Source organism: Gossypium hirsutum, chromosome A13, assembly GCF_007990345.1.
Source record: "Gossypium hirsutum isolate 1008001.06 chromosome A13, Gossypium_hirsutum_v2.1, whole genome shotgun sequence".
In the NCBI taxonomy this organism is placed as follows: domain Eukaryota; kingdom Viridiplantae; phylum Streptophyta; class Magnoliopsida; order Malvales; family Malvaceae; genus Gossypium; species Gossypium hirsutum.
In genome coordinates, this window is record NC_053436.1 from 100047206 (window position 1) to 100065881 (window position 18676).

General features: G+C 32.0%; 1 protein-coding gene and 1 pseudogene across 1 annotated transcript; one reads left to right on the forward strand and one right to left on the reverse strand.

Moving 5' to 3' along the window:
* The first annotated feature begins 3390 nt into the window (after window positions 1-3390).
* On the forward strand, window positions 3391-6401 carry LOC107888443 (putative UPF0481 protein At3g02645). The gene is made up of 4 exons (XM_016812550.2): window positions 3391-3507; window positions 4048-4141; window positions 4801-6075; window positions 6183-6401. Exons 2-3 carry the CDS (start codon window positions 4064-4066, stop codon window positions 6043-6045), a joined length of 1323 nt encoding a protein of 440 aa, XP_016668039.1. The 5' UTR covers window positions 3391-3507; window positions 4048-4063; the 3' UTR covers window positions 6046-6075; window positions 6183-6401.
* Window positions 6402-6777: 376 nt separating this feature from the next.
* LOC107889822 (ATPase family AAA domain-containing protein 3-like) lies at window positions 6778-9726 on the reverse strand (annotated as a pseudogene).
* Between the last annotated feature and the right edge of the window lie 8950 nt (window positions 9727-18676).

Genomic DNA, 18676 nt, shown 5'->3' on the forward strand with positions numbered 1-18676 from the left:
ATTTTTTTTAGGTTTTTTCTTTTAAATCTTATCTTCTCAGCTTATTCTTCTTTTAAAAGAAAATTAAAAAGAATCTTGAATGTAAAAGATTAGATTAGAGATTTTCACCCAAAAAATTCTAGTTGCTCACTCCATCGTTTTACTTTTTTTTTTCTTTGGGTTTGTATTATTGAACTTTCTGTTGATGATTATTTGATGTATTATTAGGAAAAAAATATGAGAAATATATATATGTCAGTGAAAAATAATATTTTTGGAGGCATCATTAAAACAAAAATTGCTTATAATTTTTAAAAAGATGAAAGCAAAGAAGGACTATGTTGGACCTCAGGGCCATTAGTAGATGGTCTGAATAGGCGATTCAAAGGGTGGATGGCTGAATGGGAACTCAAGAAATAATCCTAGAAGGAAGAATGGAAAATTCAACAAAGAAAATGAAACAATAGACCCATTCAATAATGGCTCCATTAAATTAAACCATACATAGACTCGTATATAAATTCAAGTAACAACAAAACAAGAGTCGTTAGCTTCTTGCTCTGTTGACTCATTATTGACATTCATATACGTGATAGAAATTATATACTTAATGTGAAAATATAATTAAAAATAATGTATAATAAATAAAAAATTGTATGGTTTAAAATTAATAATAATATGTACTAAACGAAATATGAAATGTGTGGGTGAAAATTTGTGTAATAATATTACAATTAACAACTCGTTCTATCAAATACGAAAATCAATGTTAAGAACAGTGTAGTCAAATTCTAGAAAAAACAATAATTGCTGAGAAAATTCTTAACTGATAGACATAGGTTGGTGGTAAACTTGAATTGATTCTCCATCACTCACTGATATTCTTCACCAAAATTAGCATTTATCCGTAAGAATTTTTTACATGGGGACAATGATACAGCATAAATTCTGCAGATTTAATCAGGATATTTCACATTGAGCATCTGGTAAGAAATTCGAGCTATTTTCTTTTCATTTTCGTCATTTTGTGGATTGGGAAAACTCTCTTTCCTACTTCCTATGTTGCAGAGTTGAATATTTCTTCATTCCCTAACTTTCACCGTTTTCCCCAAAGTTATTTTCGAGTTAAAATATTTAACCCAGAAATTAATCCTGGTGGAGTTGTTAACTTTTCCAATCAATTGTTTGGGTAAAAAAAAATCAAATTTCAGACAAATGTTCCCCATTTATCCTTTGTTTAAAGTTAAGAAAAATGGCTTATAGACATGAATATGTGGATGTTTTGTTGGGTAATTTGGGGTTGGGTGAGTGTTAGGTTGAATCAAGTTGAATTAAGTGAAAAAATTTCGAGTTAGTCGAATTATCGATTCTTATTTTATAATTTTAATTCGATTTGAATATTTTTTTAATCGAATAAAATTTTTTGAGTTAAATTAAAATCATATTTTAGTAACTAAATTCATATTAGACCTCATAAATTTGAAACCATATATATTTGAAAATTTTTTCAAAGTAAAATATTAAAAAATAAGATACTTTAATATGATAAATTTAAATTATTAATTAACTTATTTAGATCTTAAAATTATTATTTTAAAAAAAATTAAAATTAAAATTTCCTTTATATTAGAAATTTTTAAATTTATTAGAATTTTTAAATAATATAAATTTGGAATTTTTTATAAATATTTTAAATTTTAAAAATTACTTTTAATTTTTTAAATTTTTGTTGAGAGGGGCTAATTTGCTTATTTTCAAAATTAACAGGAATCAAGTGGGTATTAACTCTAATTTGTTATTCGAATTATTCAAATTGTAAAATTCAACTTGATTCGAACTCGAAACTCGAATTACTTATTTATGTTGACTCGAATAACTCAACTTGATTAACTCGAAATTTGATTTTTTTTTTCAAATCGAATCAAGTTTTGCTCACCATTATTTTAGGTGGTGATGAAAATTGTTTCTAGACATGAAACTTTTAATGTGGGTCGGGCTCGAGTTTAGTATCTATAATCTGGGTCGTGGCTTGGGTAAAATTTTACTCTCATTTTTCGAACCAGGCCAGGTTCGAACCTAAAAAATTGACCTAAAATTCTACTGATGTTTGACCTAAACCCGGCCTAACTCATGATCAATTCTAGCTTTAAGTAATAGAAAAAATTCAATAGTTAAATATCTATTATATTTTAAATCCATATGATAAAAATATCATATCAATTAAAAATTTTAGGCTTAAGGCTGTAAAAAAGCCGTCAAACTTTAAAAAAAAAGCAATTAAATCTCTCCTCTTTTTTTTTTCACTCAATTGAGCACTTGAACTTTCAAAATGTATTAAAAAGGCCCTCAAATTTCTTTAAAAAAAAAGCAGTTAAGTTCCTTTTTTTTTTTCACTCAATTGGATACTTGAACTTTTAAAATGCATCAAAAATACACTCAAAATTTTTCAAAAAAGCAATTAAGGCCATGCTCTTATTAAAAATTAGAAAAATAAATAAATTTTAGATAAATTATTAAATTTTAATAAAAATATAAAATTTTCAAATTTATTAAAAATTAGAAATTTTTTTATAAAAATAGTAAAAAAGTAAAAAAAATGTAAAATTTTATAAAAATCATTAAAAATTATAAAATGTATCAAAAAATTCCTTTAACAATTAACTTTAACTATTGGTTGTTAAAGTTAATGGCCTCTAGTTTTTTTTTTTAAATTAAAGTTATCATTTGTGCAACATAACGTGACATGTGGCGAAAAAATTAATAAAAGTTATAGAAAATTATAAAATAATTCTTTTGGTACGATAATTTTTATAATTTTTTATGAAATTTATATTTCTTTATATTTGTATAATTTTCTTACGACTTTATAAAATTTTATAATTTTTTATATTTCTATATATTTTATAATTCATTATGATTTTTATAAAATTTTACAATTTTACAATTTTTATGATTTTTTATATATTTTTTAATTTTTAATATTTGAAATTTTATTAAAATTAATATTATTTATAAATTTATTTATTTTAGTTTATTATTTTTTTCTAATTTTTAATAAAAATAAGGGCTTATTTTTTTTAAAAAGCTTGAGAGTATTTTTGATGTATTCTGAAAGTTCAAATTTCCAATTGAGTAAAAAAAATAGGGACTTATTTTTTTAAAAGATTTTAAGGTTTTTTTTATACATTTTAAAAAATTAAATATTTAAATGAGTGCAAAAGAAAAATAGAAATTTAATTACTTTTTTTTAAAAAAAATTTGAAAGTTTTTTTGCCTGCCATAATTTTACATGTATGATAAGAATAAATATAGTAATAAATTGAAGGGTTGAGTTTTTAAAATATTACTTTTATAAAAAATTAAAAAATTATATATTTATGTTTATATATATATATATACTCTTTGACTCTCACTTCATCCTCACCACAACTTTCTCTCACATTCAATTTCTCTCCTTGTTTATTTAATCATCTTTGTTCATCTTATTCTAGAAAACATCACAAACGCAGAAGTTCATCTCTCTAAAGGGTATGATGATTTAGTATGCTTTTCTCATCCTTTTCGTAAAAGATTTCTTTAACTAAAACTTCAACATCTCTGACGTCCCTCTCTTTTTTTAGATAAATTTTTGGATTACTTTGGCATTAGAGGTGACGCAGGGACTGATAGTAGTTTTCGCATTCCTTAAAAACCATAACTTTTAATCTGGTCCCATAAGTTAATAAATGATAAAAATTTATTTTTTTCATGTTTAGTGATTTCAAAAAAAAAAAATTTATATTTGGGTTCCAATCCATGAGGAAAAAGTTTCTATTTAAAATTTGAAATTCTTTAACTTAATTTGCATTGATGTTGTTAGTAGTTAGAAGGATAGTAATTTGAACGTGCTAAAGTACGTTCTTCTAGTTTTTGATTCTTTTTCTTGACAAGAAATGGAAAAAATTGAAAACCATTTGGACCTGGTTTGATTTTGGTTGGTAGTAAATTGGGTTAATTCAATTTTCTGTTTCAAAGTTAAAATTAAATATTTAATTTTATTACTTTGATTATAAATATTATATAAATTAGGTAAGAAACGGAACAGATGGGATCAAGTTCGCCTGAGAGGACGACTTGGCATTGTATTATTGAAATTGAGCATGGACATTCCTCCTCCCAAGAGGTAATTCAAACATTCCTATACATTTGTTTTTTAATGCATTGCGTAAATAAAAGAAGCAAAAGGCTTAGTTAATAAAGGAAACAATATGCTGTGGGTTGAAAAATAATGAAGTAAAAAGGAGGGAGAGAGGTATGTATTACACTAATGACAGTGTAGGTGTTAAAATGAATGAGTGCAATTTCTTAAGATTAAAAGTTTTTAAATTGAAATGTTAATGTATAAACTTCCTAATAATTTCTATGAATAAAATAATATTTGATTAATTTGTGTCATTTATTTATTTTATATTAATATAGATAGATAGATATGAAGGTTAACTTTGATAAAGTTGGGAGCGGAGGACTGAAACACTTAGTTAGTAGCACGGGTGAGCTTGAAATATTTGATATATAAAATATCTAATACTAAATATATAAATATAGAAATATAAGAAAGAAAAAGAAATTGTTTGATCAAAACGCTATGATGCAGTGAATGACTTAAGACAATAGCGACTTGGCTACAACACTAACAGTTGTATTTGAATTTAAAGTAGAAGTATTTGAAAAAGTATTCTATTGCTTTTGCATCGAGTAAATTAAATGTAGGTACCTAAGGCCTTAATTAACAAAGTAACTAAAACAAATTCCTTCTTTAATAAATTTGTTTAATGTTAACAGATAAGTCCTACAATAATTTTCAAAGTGCCTCGTCGACTGCGTGAAGTAAATGAAAGAGCCTACGAACCAAATGTGATTTCAGTTGGCCCCTATCACTACCGTAAGCCACACTTGGCGAGGATGGAAGATATCAAAAAGAGGTGGTTTGAGGAGATTGTCGACGAAACCCACCTTGGTCTCGACCAATTCCGAAAGGAAATGAAACACCTAGAAAGAAAAACTCGCAAATGCTACGAGCAACCTCTTCCTCCTGACCTTGAAGATGAAGAAAAATTTGTAGATATGATGGTGTATGATGGATGCTTTGTTGTTCAGCTAATCCGGAAGGGTCATCTATGTGATTTTTGGAAACTGGGACTACATGTTTCACGTGACATACGGGGCGATTTGTTATTGCTAGAAAACCAGCTTCCTTTCTTTGTGCTTTTGAAGTTGTATGGCATGATAGAACCAAATCCTGGACCTCGAAGACATTTTTGTAAGCTGGTTACATCTGCTCTTGTTTTTTTCGACAGAGATCCCCCCAATGTACATAGAAATACTGCTAGTATCAGGCATCTTCTAGGCTTGGTACATTCTACTTTCTATCATTCACTTCTTCCAACCCAAGCAGAAATAGCAAGAAGAGAAGAGAATTTCCAAATCCCACCGTACACGATGCCTAGCGCAACAGAGCTGGAAGATGCAGGAATCCATTTCTCAGGTGTCCCTATCCAAAATATGCAAAACCAGAACCAAGGGACAGGGAACATGTTTGATATAACATTTGACAATAGCACCAAAGAACTCAAGATTCCAATCTTAGCAGTCGGTGATTCCACAGAGCGTACGTTCGGAAATTATATGGCCTACGAACAATTATTCGCATGGGAGGTGCCAAATTTCTTTGTTGATTATGTGGTGTTCATGGATAAACTCATCAACACAAGCAAGGATGTGGAGCTACTCCGTAAAAATGAAATTATTGTTAATTTGTTAGGAAACAATGAAGCAGTTACCCAAATGTTTAACAAACTGGCGCATTCCGTTTATTACAGCCCAGAATGCTTCTACTATAGGGACATAGCTAGTCAAGTGAACGAGCATTGCAAGAGAAAACGGAACATATGGAAGGCAAAACTCAAGAAAGATTATTTTAACACTCCCTGGTCGCCCATATTATTTCTTGCTGCACTTGTCTTGCTCCTGCTTACTATACTACAAACTATATTTTCTGTTCTTTCTTATTATCACCAGAAGCAGTAAGACTACTGAAGCCAAAGTATATCATATCAAGTATAAGCTGCTAAACCTAACAGTTGTTGTTATTCTCATCTTCATGAATACATATAATTCTTTTGGTTTTGTTAATCATGGATTCATTTTGTATGTATATTTCACAGATCATCGTCGCCTTTTTCTGGTGCTTTGAATTGTTGATCAGGGGGTTGACTTCAGCTTAATGGGAGTTGGTGACTATGCTTTAAAGGTGTCATGTTGTTTCTAATGTAACTTCTAGACTTACATAGTAGTGCCTTAAGGATTTCTCTCACTTAATTTGGATATGTCCAATAACTATCGGAACTCCAAATAAATTAATAATAATTAGAGATTGCTTGAAAGGTGTCATCTTTTTTCTAATGTAATTTCTAGACTTATATAGTAGTGCCTTAAGGATTTTCCCTTTCACTTAATTTGAATATGTCCAATAACAATAGGAACTCCAAATAATTTAATAATAATTAGAGATTTTATCTTTTGCGTGAGATTTTATCATTTATACATTCAGGTAAAAATTATGAATTTAAAAAATAAAAATATTTTTAAAAATAACATACAATAAATAATTAAAATATATATAAAATATGTACAATATTAAAATACTCTAAACACTAATAAAAAATTTAGCTTTTTAATCAATCAGCTAAACTACCAGGCATTGCCAAAATTTGCCACCAAAGTGCAAAATTCAGTGAACAAAAATAAAAATAAATAGTTTCAAACCCGACCTCCATCGCCAACAGCCAGTTTTCTTCTCTGTTGATGTTCTGCAGCCTTATAATCCACCACTTCACGAAATAGGGTCGGGTCAAGCACACAATTCTCACTCCTATAAGCGGCTGCTTGTACACTAGCCATTAGTTTGGCTATTTCCCTTCTGAAAATCATTCAGTTTTAGCTGCAGCTTCTCTTAAGATATCATCACTCAGTCCCTTGATTTCAATCTGCTGCTGCTGCTTTTTTAAATTATTTCTGAAGCACACCAGGTTTTCTCGAGAGCCAGCCTGAGCTATTTACTTGTCTAGTGTTGGTGCAAGAGACAGCAACAAGCTGTTTCTAGTCTTGCTTGAGTAGTAAGCCTCGAGCCTTGGTGAAGAAGCAAGCTCGGAAGCAGAAAACAGAAAGATGAAACTAGCAAGTGAAAACAGAAAAGAGAGAAGAAGATTGAATGAAAAATGAGCTGATATCTTTCATTAACTCATCAACAAGGCATTAAGCCATTACATATATCAGTCAACTAGTAAATCAAACAAGTAATCACCTAATCAACTACCTAACTCCACTAATTTGCATTGAAACTTACAAGATTAGCTTGTACAACTTGCATTGCTGACTTTTCAGTCAATCAATATCAAAACATTTACCTACTTAGTTCAACATGAACTAGATTACAAAACAATCAAAATGGAACTAAAAACAGCAAATAGATTGGCAGCTTCAAACTTCAGTTGCTGCACACCATGGCACCACTGCTTGCTGCGATTCCAGGAGCATGACCACCTTTGCATGTCGTGCATGGCCACCTTTGCATGGGAACTAAACTTAACATCTAGGTACAGATTTAGCAGTTCGAAACGTTCATCTTCCCTAGGCAAAGGGAATTCCAACACTTCATCAATACAGCCACAGCTGAATCAAGACCACCAGGACAGTTTGTAGCAAGAGCAAGGACTATATCCTTGGACTGGTCACCAGTGCAGAAAAGAAGCGCATTCAGTGCGCTTCTCTGAGCTTCACTCATGTAGGTTTTGTTCCGTCTGCAAAAACAGTTCGGCCAACAAAATCAATATTCAAAGCTGAACATTATACAAAATCAATGGAGCCAGTAACGTTTGCATCCTTTGGCATACAACAATTATAGTTGAGGAAATTCTGTATTTTTTTTTTGTTGTTAACATAGAAACCTCTTCCAGGTAAACAATCATGACGAAAAATTGTCGAGATCAGCATAAAGAAATTACCCTTAAGGAATTTATTTTTTATCATACAAAATATATCGGTAAGTTATATGCAAACTGAAACTCCTTGAGAGATTGCAATTAGAGGAGAAACTACATATCAACAAGTTTGTTGATGCAACAGCCTGTGGTTTCAGTGGAACAACATCTCCTCCCTTCATTAAAGCACAATCTAACCCCTGAATGTTGATATAAAAAAATTAGAGAATGAAAAGAAATGAACAAAAAGAAAATCAAATTTCAAACACTTATCGTGAACTATTTTAATGGTGCATTGTAGCAAATGAAACAAACATCAGGAATTCTCCCAGAGATTTAAAAAATTTCCCCTATTTCATTTCCATAATTGTAGACAGATGCTTATAAGTCACAATCAACAATTGACCATTTTTAGAACTTGCATAATTGTCCATACAATTAAGTGTACACCCGGGGTCCAACATTCTAACCAAACTTAATCCAAAAGATAGTCAAAGAACCAAATTATGAAGACAAAGCCAAATATATACAAGTGCTAGCCATGTACGGCACAGGGAAGGTAGAAGACCGTTAGATTTTTTATGAAGGAGAGGTTAGAAAAAAGCATGGATTTTTTATGAAGGAGAGATTAAAACAAAAGCAAAAGATGAAAAATGGAGAAGTTAATTTTTGGTGAACTGTTTCATTGAAAAACTTATGCTTAGTTTACATGAAAAATTATGCTTAAATAAGATAAAAATAATAATAAAATATTACAACTTGACTTAATTCAGTGATTAGATTCGTATAACTTTCTTTTTCATTTGCTGGTTTCTGTCTAACCGTGTGCCAAAATGTTTAATCAAAATTCATCACAGTTTCAGTGCAAGTTGGCATGTTGGCAACTTGCAGAGTGAAGAGCTCGAAGATGAGCTCTCATTCTTGGTGAGCTCGCAATGTTGGTGAGCTCGCGATCTTGATGAGCTATTCTGGTGAGCTTGCAGTCTTGGTGAGCTCACACATTCGGTAACGCAACTTTTCAAACCTTATCTTCCCAAGAGGTTTTGTTAGAATATCAACTAACTAGTCTTGTAAACTGCAGTGAACTAATGTGACTTCCTTGGCTTGCTCCACTTCCCTCACAAAGTGATAGTTGATTTTGAAGTGTTTTGTTCTACCATGGAACACCGGATTTTTTGCAATTGCAACAGCTGATTGGTTATCACACTTGATCTCTGTTGCTTCTTCTTGCTTCAAATTTAAATCATTCAGTAGTTTCCTTAACCAAATGGCTTGATTTACGGCTGCTGCAGCTACAACATACTCAGCTTCAGTAGTTGATTGTACTATTATTTCTTGCTTCTTCGAGCTCCAACAACGCACTCGATCCTAGAGTGAAGAAATAGCCTGGAGTACTCTTCATGTCTTCAAAAGATCCAGCCCAATCACCAACTGAATACCTAAATAGCTTGATATTTTCAGTCCTCATAAACTTCACTCCATGATGTAGAGTTCCTCTTATGTATCGTAGAACTCTTTTTGTTGCCTTGTAGTGGTTCACATTATAACAATACATGAACCTTGACAACAGACTTACAATAAACGTGATGTCAGGTCTGGATGTTGTCAAGTAAAGCAGACATCCCACCAAGATTTTGTAGCTTGTTTCATCATTCTTTTCAACATTTTTATTGCTAGTGAGCTTCTCACCTTGAGCAACAAAAGTGCTCGCAGGTTTACAGTTCTCCATGCTATATCTTTGCAGGATTTTTATAGCAAACCCCTTTTTGTTTATGAAGATTGCATTGTGATTTTGGTTCACCTCCAGACTAAGAAAATATGTCATTTCACCTAAGTCTAACATTTCAAACTTGTCTTGCATCTGATTTTTGAATATAATTATCGATTTGTTATTGTTGCCAATTACAAGTAAATCACCACCATATAATGAAATAATGAGGAGTATTTTATTATCAGTTTTCTTTACATATGAAGTGGGCTCGCTAATTCTTCTTTCAAAACTTATTTCTGTAAGGTGACTGTCAATTCTTTCATACCATGCTCTTGGTGCTTACTTCAAACCATACAACGCTTTGTGCAATTTATACACCTTGGCCTCACACCAGGTATTATGAACCCTTGTGGTTGTTCAACATAAATCTCTTCTTTCAAATAATCATTTAGGAAGGTTAACTTCATATTCATCTGATGTATTCTCCAACCCTTTTGAGTAGCAAGAGTTAGTAGCAGTCTTATGGTGTCTAACTTTGCAACAGGAGAAAAGGTTTCAGTGAAGTGTACTTTATATTGCTGGTTAAACCCCTTCACAACTAACCCACTTTATATCTATTGATTGATCCATCAGGATTCATCTTGGTTTTGAACACTCATTTGACACCAATTACTTTCTTGTGAACTAGTCTATCCATAAGCTCTCATGTTTCATTTTTGTTGATCATGGTGATCTCATCCTTCACAGTTGTTCGCCATTCAATTTCTTGAGCAATTTCTTCAAAAGTAATTGTTTCTTGCTTTGCCAGATTACAATGTTGATAGATTTCAGTGTTGGACCTAGTTCCTCGCATTGGTTGTTCATCAACTACATCATTTTCAATTTGGCTTATAGTGGTTCGTAAATCTAGTCTTGGACTTTTTTGTTCACACATCTCCTCCTCTATTGTAGTCCAATTCCATTTTTTTGTTTCATCTAACTTATATCTCTGCTTATGATCACCTTTCTGGTGAAAGGATTATGGATCTGTATCCATTCTTAACACTAAAATATCCAACAAATATCCCTGGCTGCGATCTACTGTCCAACTTGCTTCTTTTCTCTTCTGGAACATGAACAAAACAGGTGCAACCAAATACTTTTAAATGTGAAACAAAAGGTTTAAAACCATACCAGGCTTCAAATGGTGTCTTCCCTTCAACAACTTTAGTAGGTAGTCTGTTTAGCAGGTAAGCAGCAATGTTTATTGCCTTAGCCCAAAAATCATTAGGCATTTTACTTTCAAATAGTAAGCAATGAGTTATATTCCTCACAGTTCTATTCTTTCTTTCACTTACTCCATTTTTTTTGTAGAGTGTATACATTACTCAATTGATGGTGAACACCAGACTCTTCGTAAAACTTTTCAAACTTTTTTGATATGTATTCTACCTCATTTTCTGATCTTACCATTTTGAGCTTGCAATCACTTTGGTTTTCAACCATAACTTTAAATTTGGAGAAGATTTCAGCCACCTCAGACTTGTGCTTCATGAAGTACACCCAACAAAACCTTGTACTGACATTTATGAGCAAAACAATGTACCTACTTCCATTTAGCGAACTTATTTTCATGGGTCCACAAATGTCAGTATGTACTAAGCGTAATTTTTTAGTGGCTCTCCATTTTGTGTTCGCAGGAAATAGAGACCTCGCCTGTTTCCCAAGCTGACATACTTCGCATACATCTTCATGATCAACTATTTTTGACTAATTTTCAACCAAGTTATTCTTGGACATTTGACTTAAGGATTTGTAGTCAATATGTCCCATTCTCTAGCGAGCTACTATGTGCTGCTTAGGTTGCTAAGTTTTAGTTGACAACAAAACTTCTGTCTGCCATCTTTTTTGATATGAGCTCGCATCCACTTGGATCAAGAACTAGACATTTGTTGTCTTTGAATACCAAAGAGTAATTTTTCTCGAGCAGTTGTCTACACTTAGTAGGTTTTGATCTATGTCAAGGACTAAAAGAACATCTATGACAAGTTTAGTACCTAATGGAGTTTTGATTAAAACATCTCCCTTTTCCAACTGCTTTAATATATTGGTCATTTCCAACTTTCACATTGGAATGAAATCTTTTGTCAACATTCTTAAAGATGCTTGCATCTGCTATCATGTGACTTGTACACCCGCTATCTACGAGCCAATTCTTTGTTACTTCGTTGGTGAGTTTGTATGGATTTGGCCTCAATATTGGTGGTTCTATTTCAACATTTACAACATTTCAAAGATCAAAGGCTTGAAGATAGGTTTTCATTTTTACTACCCAGATGTGGTAGTTTTCGCCTGTAAAAAACAGGGGGGGTGTAAAGTTTACTGAAGACATTTTTTATGAAAAATATGCCTAAAAAATAAATGGCTCTCGATACCAATTGTTGGATTTTTTATGAATAAAAGGTTAAAACAAAAGAAAAAATATGAAAAATGGAGAAGGTAATTTTTGGTGAATTGTTTCATTAAAAAACTGATACTTAGTTTACATGAAAAATTATGCTTAAATAAGCTAAAAATAATAAAATATTAAAACTTAGCTTAATTCAGTGACTAGGTTCATATAACTTTCTTTTTCATTTGTTGGTTTCTGTCTAATCATCTGCCAAAATGGTTAATTAAAATTCATCACAGTTTCAGTGCAAGTTGGCAAGTTGGCAACTTGCAGAGTGAAGAGCTCGCAGGTGAGCTCTCATGCTTGGTGAGCTCACAGTGTTAGTGTGCTCGCGATCTTGGTGAGTTGTTCTAGTAAGCTCGTAGTTATCAAGTGAGCTAGCAGTCTTAGTGAGCTTGCACATTTGATGAGCTTGTAGTTCATAGTTAGCATGGATGGTCATTTTGCAACAAAGACATCATACAAATTTACGAGCCAGCTCTCTTGCAGCCATTTTTTTCTTGTTCCTGGAGGGCCATAGAAAAGCATGCTCCTAAATGGTGCTTGGTGGGTTTTTGTATTGGCAGTTGCACCAGCTGGCTGCTAAATTCGTTTTTGAAGAGAATGATGTAAAATCACATCAACAAACCAATTTCCAGGGTTTTTTACCTAAATATATTAAAAAAATTAAATACCCAAATAGGTTGTCAGTTGGATTATATACCAAAATGGCATTTTTTTGGGTCGTGCCTATCTGAAAAGTGCAACCCCCTTTTTTATATTAAATTATTTTTTCGTTTAATAAAATATTATTAATTTTTTCCCGAATCAGTATATAGCCCGTGCATAGATATGAAAATGGTATACAGGTTGTGCCTATCTGATAAGTGCGACTGGCTGTGCCTATTTGACAGGCACGACTGGTTGAACTTATCTAATAGACGCGACTAGTTGAGCCTACCTGGTAGGCGCGACTGGTGGGGCCTACAGGCACGTCTGGTGCTTAATTTTTCCCCTATATATACCTCCAAAAATCAAAAAAGCAACATACACAAAATTTAGCAGAACAAAAGTAAGAAGATAGGGAGAAGAAAGAAAGAAAAGAAAACAAGAAGAATGATAAGGTATTTTAGTTTATTTCTTTTTAAATAGAATGTAGAGTTTTTTTAGTAATTTTATTATTTGAAGGTTATTTTGTTAGGTTATTAATTTTGTTAGCTTTTGGATGAAAATTTTTACATTAAAAATTTTATGTAACTTTTTTGCTATTCGAAACTGTTTTGAGAATTTTGAAATTTTTTAAACAGATCTAACATTGAAGAATGAGAATCAGTTTTTTGTATGTGTTTATTTCGATGGAGAAATTTTGACAACAACCGTGGGATATATATTTGAATATCGCAAACAAGTAGCAATGAGATTTAATAGAAATATCTCGTTTGATGATATGAAGGAAAAAATTAGTGAAAAAATTTATAAACGTTGTGGGAGAAGGATCTTGAAACTTTTTTACAAGTTTCTAATTTCAAAGGATTCCATAAAATTCACCGAAATGAAACTTGTTAGATGATAAAGATGTGGAGAAAATGGTCACGCTTTATTGTGGGACTCGAAGCAACCAAAATGCACCGATTCAGTTATTTGATAAGTTAGCTGGTGTGGAGGCAACTGAAGATCCCACTCAATTAGGTGAAGAAGATGGAGCTCAAGAGCCGTGTATGGTGGTTCTGATATCGCATGTTGATAGTCAATCAACCATACACGGGATCGACATTAATCTTAATGCTACACCCCAAAACTGATGTGGTTGGTAATGATGTATACCATAGTAGTGATCCTTCTGATCACGAAGTCGATAGTGATAGTGATCCTGACGTGGACGAGATCCCAGATGATATTGATGACAAAGGCGTGAATAAGGATAGACACGTTAACGCATCTTTAGTCGGGAGCCAAATTTATTGTATTGTGATACAAAATAATCCTGGGGCACATATGTCTCTGATAGACCCAGATGCGACGCAGGCAACCAAGCTCCTGGAGTACCCTAAAATACTACCTGCTTGCCAGATGGCCGTATATTCTAATCCTAAGGAGCTGCTCGTGGGCCAGAGATTTGAAAGTAAGAAAGAATGCATATTTGCCATTAAGCGGTATAGAATGAATATATCAACAGACCATAAAGTCGTCTTGTCTAAATTGACATTATATATTGGAGAGTGTTGGATGTCCGCAGAAGGTTGCAATTAGCGGATACGAGCTGCATTTATCCAGAAGTTGCAGATATGGGAGACACAAAAATTTTCTAGGCCTCACACATGCACTTCAACATGTATTACAGAAGATCATCGAAAAATTGATTCCAAAACTATCTGTACGTGCATCATGCCAATGGTGAAAGACATGTCGACCATTAAAGTTTCGGTACTGATTGCCAAAATGCAAGCACGATTCCAGTATCGAGTATCATAACGAAAGGCATGACTAGCTAAACATATGGCAATTGAGCAATTGTACAAAGATTCTGATGCATCGTACACTGAGTTGCAAGGATGGATAGCCGCTATGAGGGAGTACGTGCCGAAGACTATCATTAAGTTACAAACATGACCTTATTATGGCCCAGATGACTAACTACAACCATGAAAAAGAATTTTCCAACGGATGTTCTAGATGTTTGATCCATGTGTGCGTACATTTCCCCATTGAAAGTTGTTTGTGCAAGTAGATGGGACATGGCTATACGATAAATATACACAGATCTTACTTCTTACAATTTCTCAAGACGGGAACAAGAACATGTTCCCGATTGCGTTTTCCCTCTTAGATAAAGAGAACATGGAGTCGTGGGAATTCTTCCTTTCAAACCTGCGGAGGTATGTTGATGGTCACTAAATTAACTAAAAATTCGACTAAGGCAAGCGTACCTATGTAACAGTAGTATAGTTATGGTGAGATCGAAAATATCGTATCCACAAGGACTAAAGGTACTAGTAATTACTATCTTTTTATTATCTAGCCTAATAATTAAATGAATGTTTTAAACTAAGACTAATTATCTAATTGACTAAGATTACAACAAAGATTAAAGTTGGAAAATACTTTTTGGAAAACTGATGAAGATGACAATACCCAAGGAAGATTTCACCTAGACTTCACTTATTACTTCTGAAATAGATGATTTATCCACTTGACTTAATCCGTAGAAATCCCTGATTTATGTTAATATCTCTCTCGAGACTAAAAACAACTGACTCTAGGTTGAGTAATTGAAATCTCTTTCTAATTAAAACCCTTATTGTCGTATTAACTCAATCTATGGATTCCCTTATTAGATTTGACTCTAATCTGGCAGATTTATGTTGTCCTATCTTTAGGATTGCATGCAACTCCGCTTAATTATGAAAGATCTAATCTTAAACAGAGACTTTTGCTCTACTGAATAAGCACATCAAAAACCTGGATTAATATCCTAGAATATTAAAGCAAGGATTAAAACTCACAATTAAGAATAAGAACAAGTATTTATCATATAATTCAAACAGTAATAAGATCCATCTTAGGTTTAATCTCCCTTAGGTATTTAGGGAGTTTAGTTCATAATAATGGAAAACATCTCAAAAATTAGGAAAACAATAAAACATAAAGAAACCCAAAGAACTTCTAAGGAAATTGAATGGAGATCTTCAGTCTTGAAGTAGATCTTGCTTCCGAGCTGATTCCGATGGCTATCCTTGAGTATTCTCTGCCTTCTACTCTACGTCTCCTTTGATACTCTTTTGGGGTGTTTATATAGACTTTGGAATGCTTCAAAACCCTCAAAAATAGCCTTTTCTGAGTAGAATTAGATTTAGGCTCGACAGGGACACGGCCGTGTGCCACGCCCGTGTGTAATTCTAAGTTGATTTTTAGTCGACACGGCCGTGACACACGGGCGTGTGGCCTGCCTGTGTGTCTCACACGAGCGTGTGGTTTACCTGTGTGAAAGTGCCTAGGCCGTGTGAAATACTGAGATAAGCCCATTTTGTCCTTTTTTGGCCCATTTCTTGCTCTTTTCCCCTTCCTATGCTCACCTAAGTATAAAACATGAATTTAAAGGATTAGGAGCATCAAATTCACTAAATCCTATGATAAATCATCCAAAAATATGCCAAGCATGGGATAAAAATATGTATATATTATGGTTTATCAAATATCCCCGCATTTATGCATTTGCTTGTCCTCAAGCAAAATCCTTAACTCATAATTAAAATAAATTCTTCTCAACTTATAATTCTCATCAATAATGGTTCGAAATAATCCACAAATAATCATACATTGAGAATTCAACTAAAAGAACATCAAAGTTTCAAACAATCCAAGTTAAGCATTTTAATCATAAAATCATAGGTATCTCCCCTTATCTAAATAATTACCTTTAATTCCAAATCGACAAGAATTGACGTCCTTTCTAAAGATTCACTCAAATCACTCAAAGTGTTTAAGGTTCAATAATTAAGCACTCAATAGTCAAACCTGAAAAGTTATTAGCATAGGCTTGCATGAAAATCAAATCTCCACCACTATAAATGAGATGATACACAAATCAAAAGGTCTTTAACGGGATTGTAATGGGGCTTGGGTTAAAGGTGTGGATAAAGGCTGAAAAAGAGGGTTAGAATCGAGATTAGTTTAATAATTACCAAACTTAGAAAAATAAAGCTAATTACTGAATTACAAATAAGTGCCAAAATTAACACTATCCAAAACTAATGAAGTGAGCTTTTCTCTCAATATAATAACTTTAACTTATCCAAGCTCTTTATAATATGTAATTATACGAATATAAATATACGATTTTTTTAAGAATAAGAAAAGTACAATAATAGAAAGTACATAATAGGAAATAATTCAGCAATTGAAATGAACGAACATAGTTAGGTAACTAATCAAATCAAATCTCGATAAAAAAGGGAGTCAATACAAAGAGAAAAATTCTTAACGAATCAAAAAGGGTTAAGTTATGAGTTAACTTTTGTGGGAAAATATCAAAAAATGGTGTTTAAGGCTCAAAGGGGTTCACTAAGGGTTAATTATGAAGGTAGGCTTTTTAGGGAGTGAGTGGGTTAAAACCTAAGTGTCTTTATCATCTCAGTATATCAAATCGATGGTGTGGTCTTGACATGTATAATCGAAGCAAGTTCTAGAATAACAAATCAGTTTTGACACACTCATAAACAACAATAAAAGTGAGCAAGAAAGGATATATGCTCAAAAGGCTCAAGTTCTCACGAGAATTATGACTTTTGATGTCAATCTTGTGAATTCAGAATTTCAAGATAATACCTCAATTCAGGGAAATAACCTAGCAATTTTAATTCTTAAAAGTCAACTTATCATACTTGATTCTCTAATGTCTTAAAGTTACAATAATCAATGCACAACTACCTCAGATTTAATTCAAAACATGTAATGACCCAAATTTTTAGGTCATTGAAAAAGTGAGTTTTTGGGTCTTCGATTTTGAAAATTAGATTCGTAAATATTTATTAGAAATATTTACGAAGTTAAGTGAGAGGTTAATTAGATTTTAATTAAGTAAATCTAGCTTAATCAAGGCTAATTTAGTGAAAAGACTAGATTGAATATAGTGTAAAAGTTCAATTATAAACTATAGAAAATTCAAGGGACTAAATTAGCAAATAAGCCTTAGGAGACAAGTGTGTGGTATGTATGGATACATTTTTATTATTTTAATTGGTACAAATGTATGTATAAATATGTATTTACTTATTAAATAAGGAATAATAATTATAATAATATAATAATATATATGTTATAATAATAATGGAATAAAGAAAATAAAAGAAATAAAACATAAAGAAAAAGAAAGAAAAGGGACGAAACAGAGCAGGGAAAGAAAGAAAGCAAAAGAAAGGAAAAATTAGGGCTTTGAGGTTTCAAGCTTAATTGGTAAGTCAATTTGATCCATTTTCTTGTAATTTTGATGTCTATATAATCCTAGAAAAGAATACTACTTGAGTTATGTTGAAATTTAGAAAATTATTGAATTTTTAGATGTTGATTAAGTTGAATAAATGGAAGAATTAAGTGTTAATTTGATGGAAATTTAAGTTAGAAGTGGGATAAGGATTAAATTGTGAAAGAAAATATAGGTCTTGCAATAATAGGGATTGAATTGAGAAGATGTTATAATTAGTGTTTTATGCTGAAAATTTAAGAGTTGGAATAGTTTAAAATGATAATTGAATGAAAATATAAGATTTATTTTGAAGAAAAAGAATAGTTATGGCGGAAGGACTAAATTGGAATTTAAGTAAAAGAAACATGGAAATACAAGAGTGTGTTATTAAATAATATATATTGATAATTTTAAATGTTAAATTTTATGTAGCCAACGTAGCACCGGAAACATCATCGAAAAAGGGAAAGGAGAAAGTGAATGAGGATATCGAGTAAACTCGAGAAATTTGGTTTGTATTTCTATAAACTATGCTTAATGATTTAATACAACGTAATTACTATTCTTAGTAGTTAGAATGTATAATGAATGATATG

Excerpts from the sequence above, each read along its gene's own strand:
- LOC107888443 (XM_016812550.2), top strand. The coding sequence starts at position 4,064 with ATGGGATCAAGTTCGCCTGAGAGGACGACTTGGCATTGTATTATTGAA. Across the intron at positions 4,142-4,800 it reads GACATTCCTCCTCCCAAGAG|ATAAGTCCTACAATAATTTT; the intron begins GTAATTCAAACA and ends TAATGTTAACAG.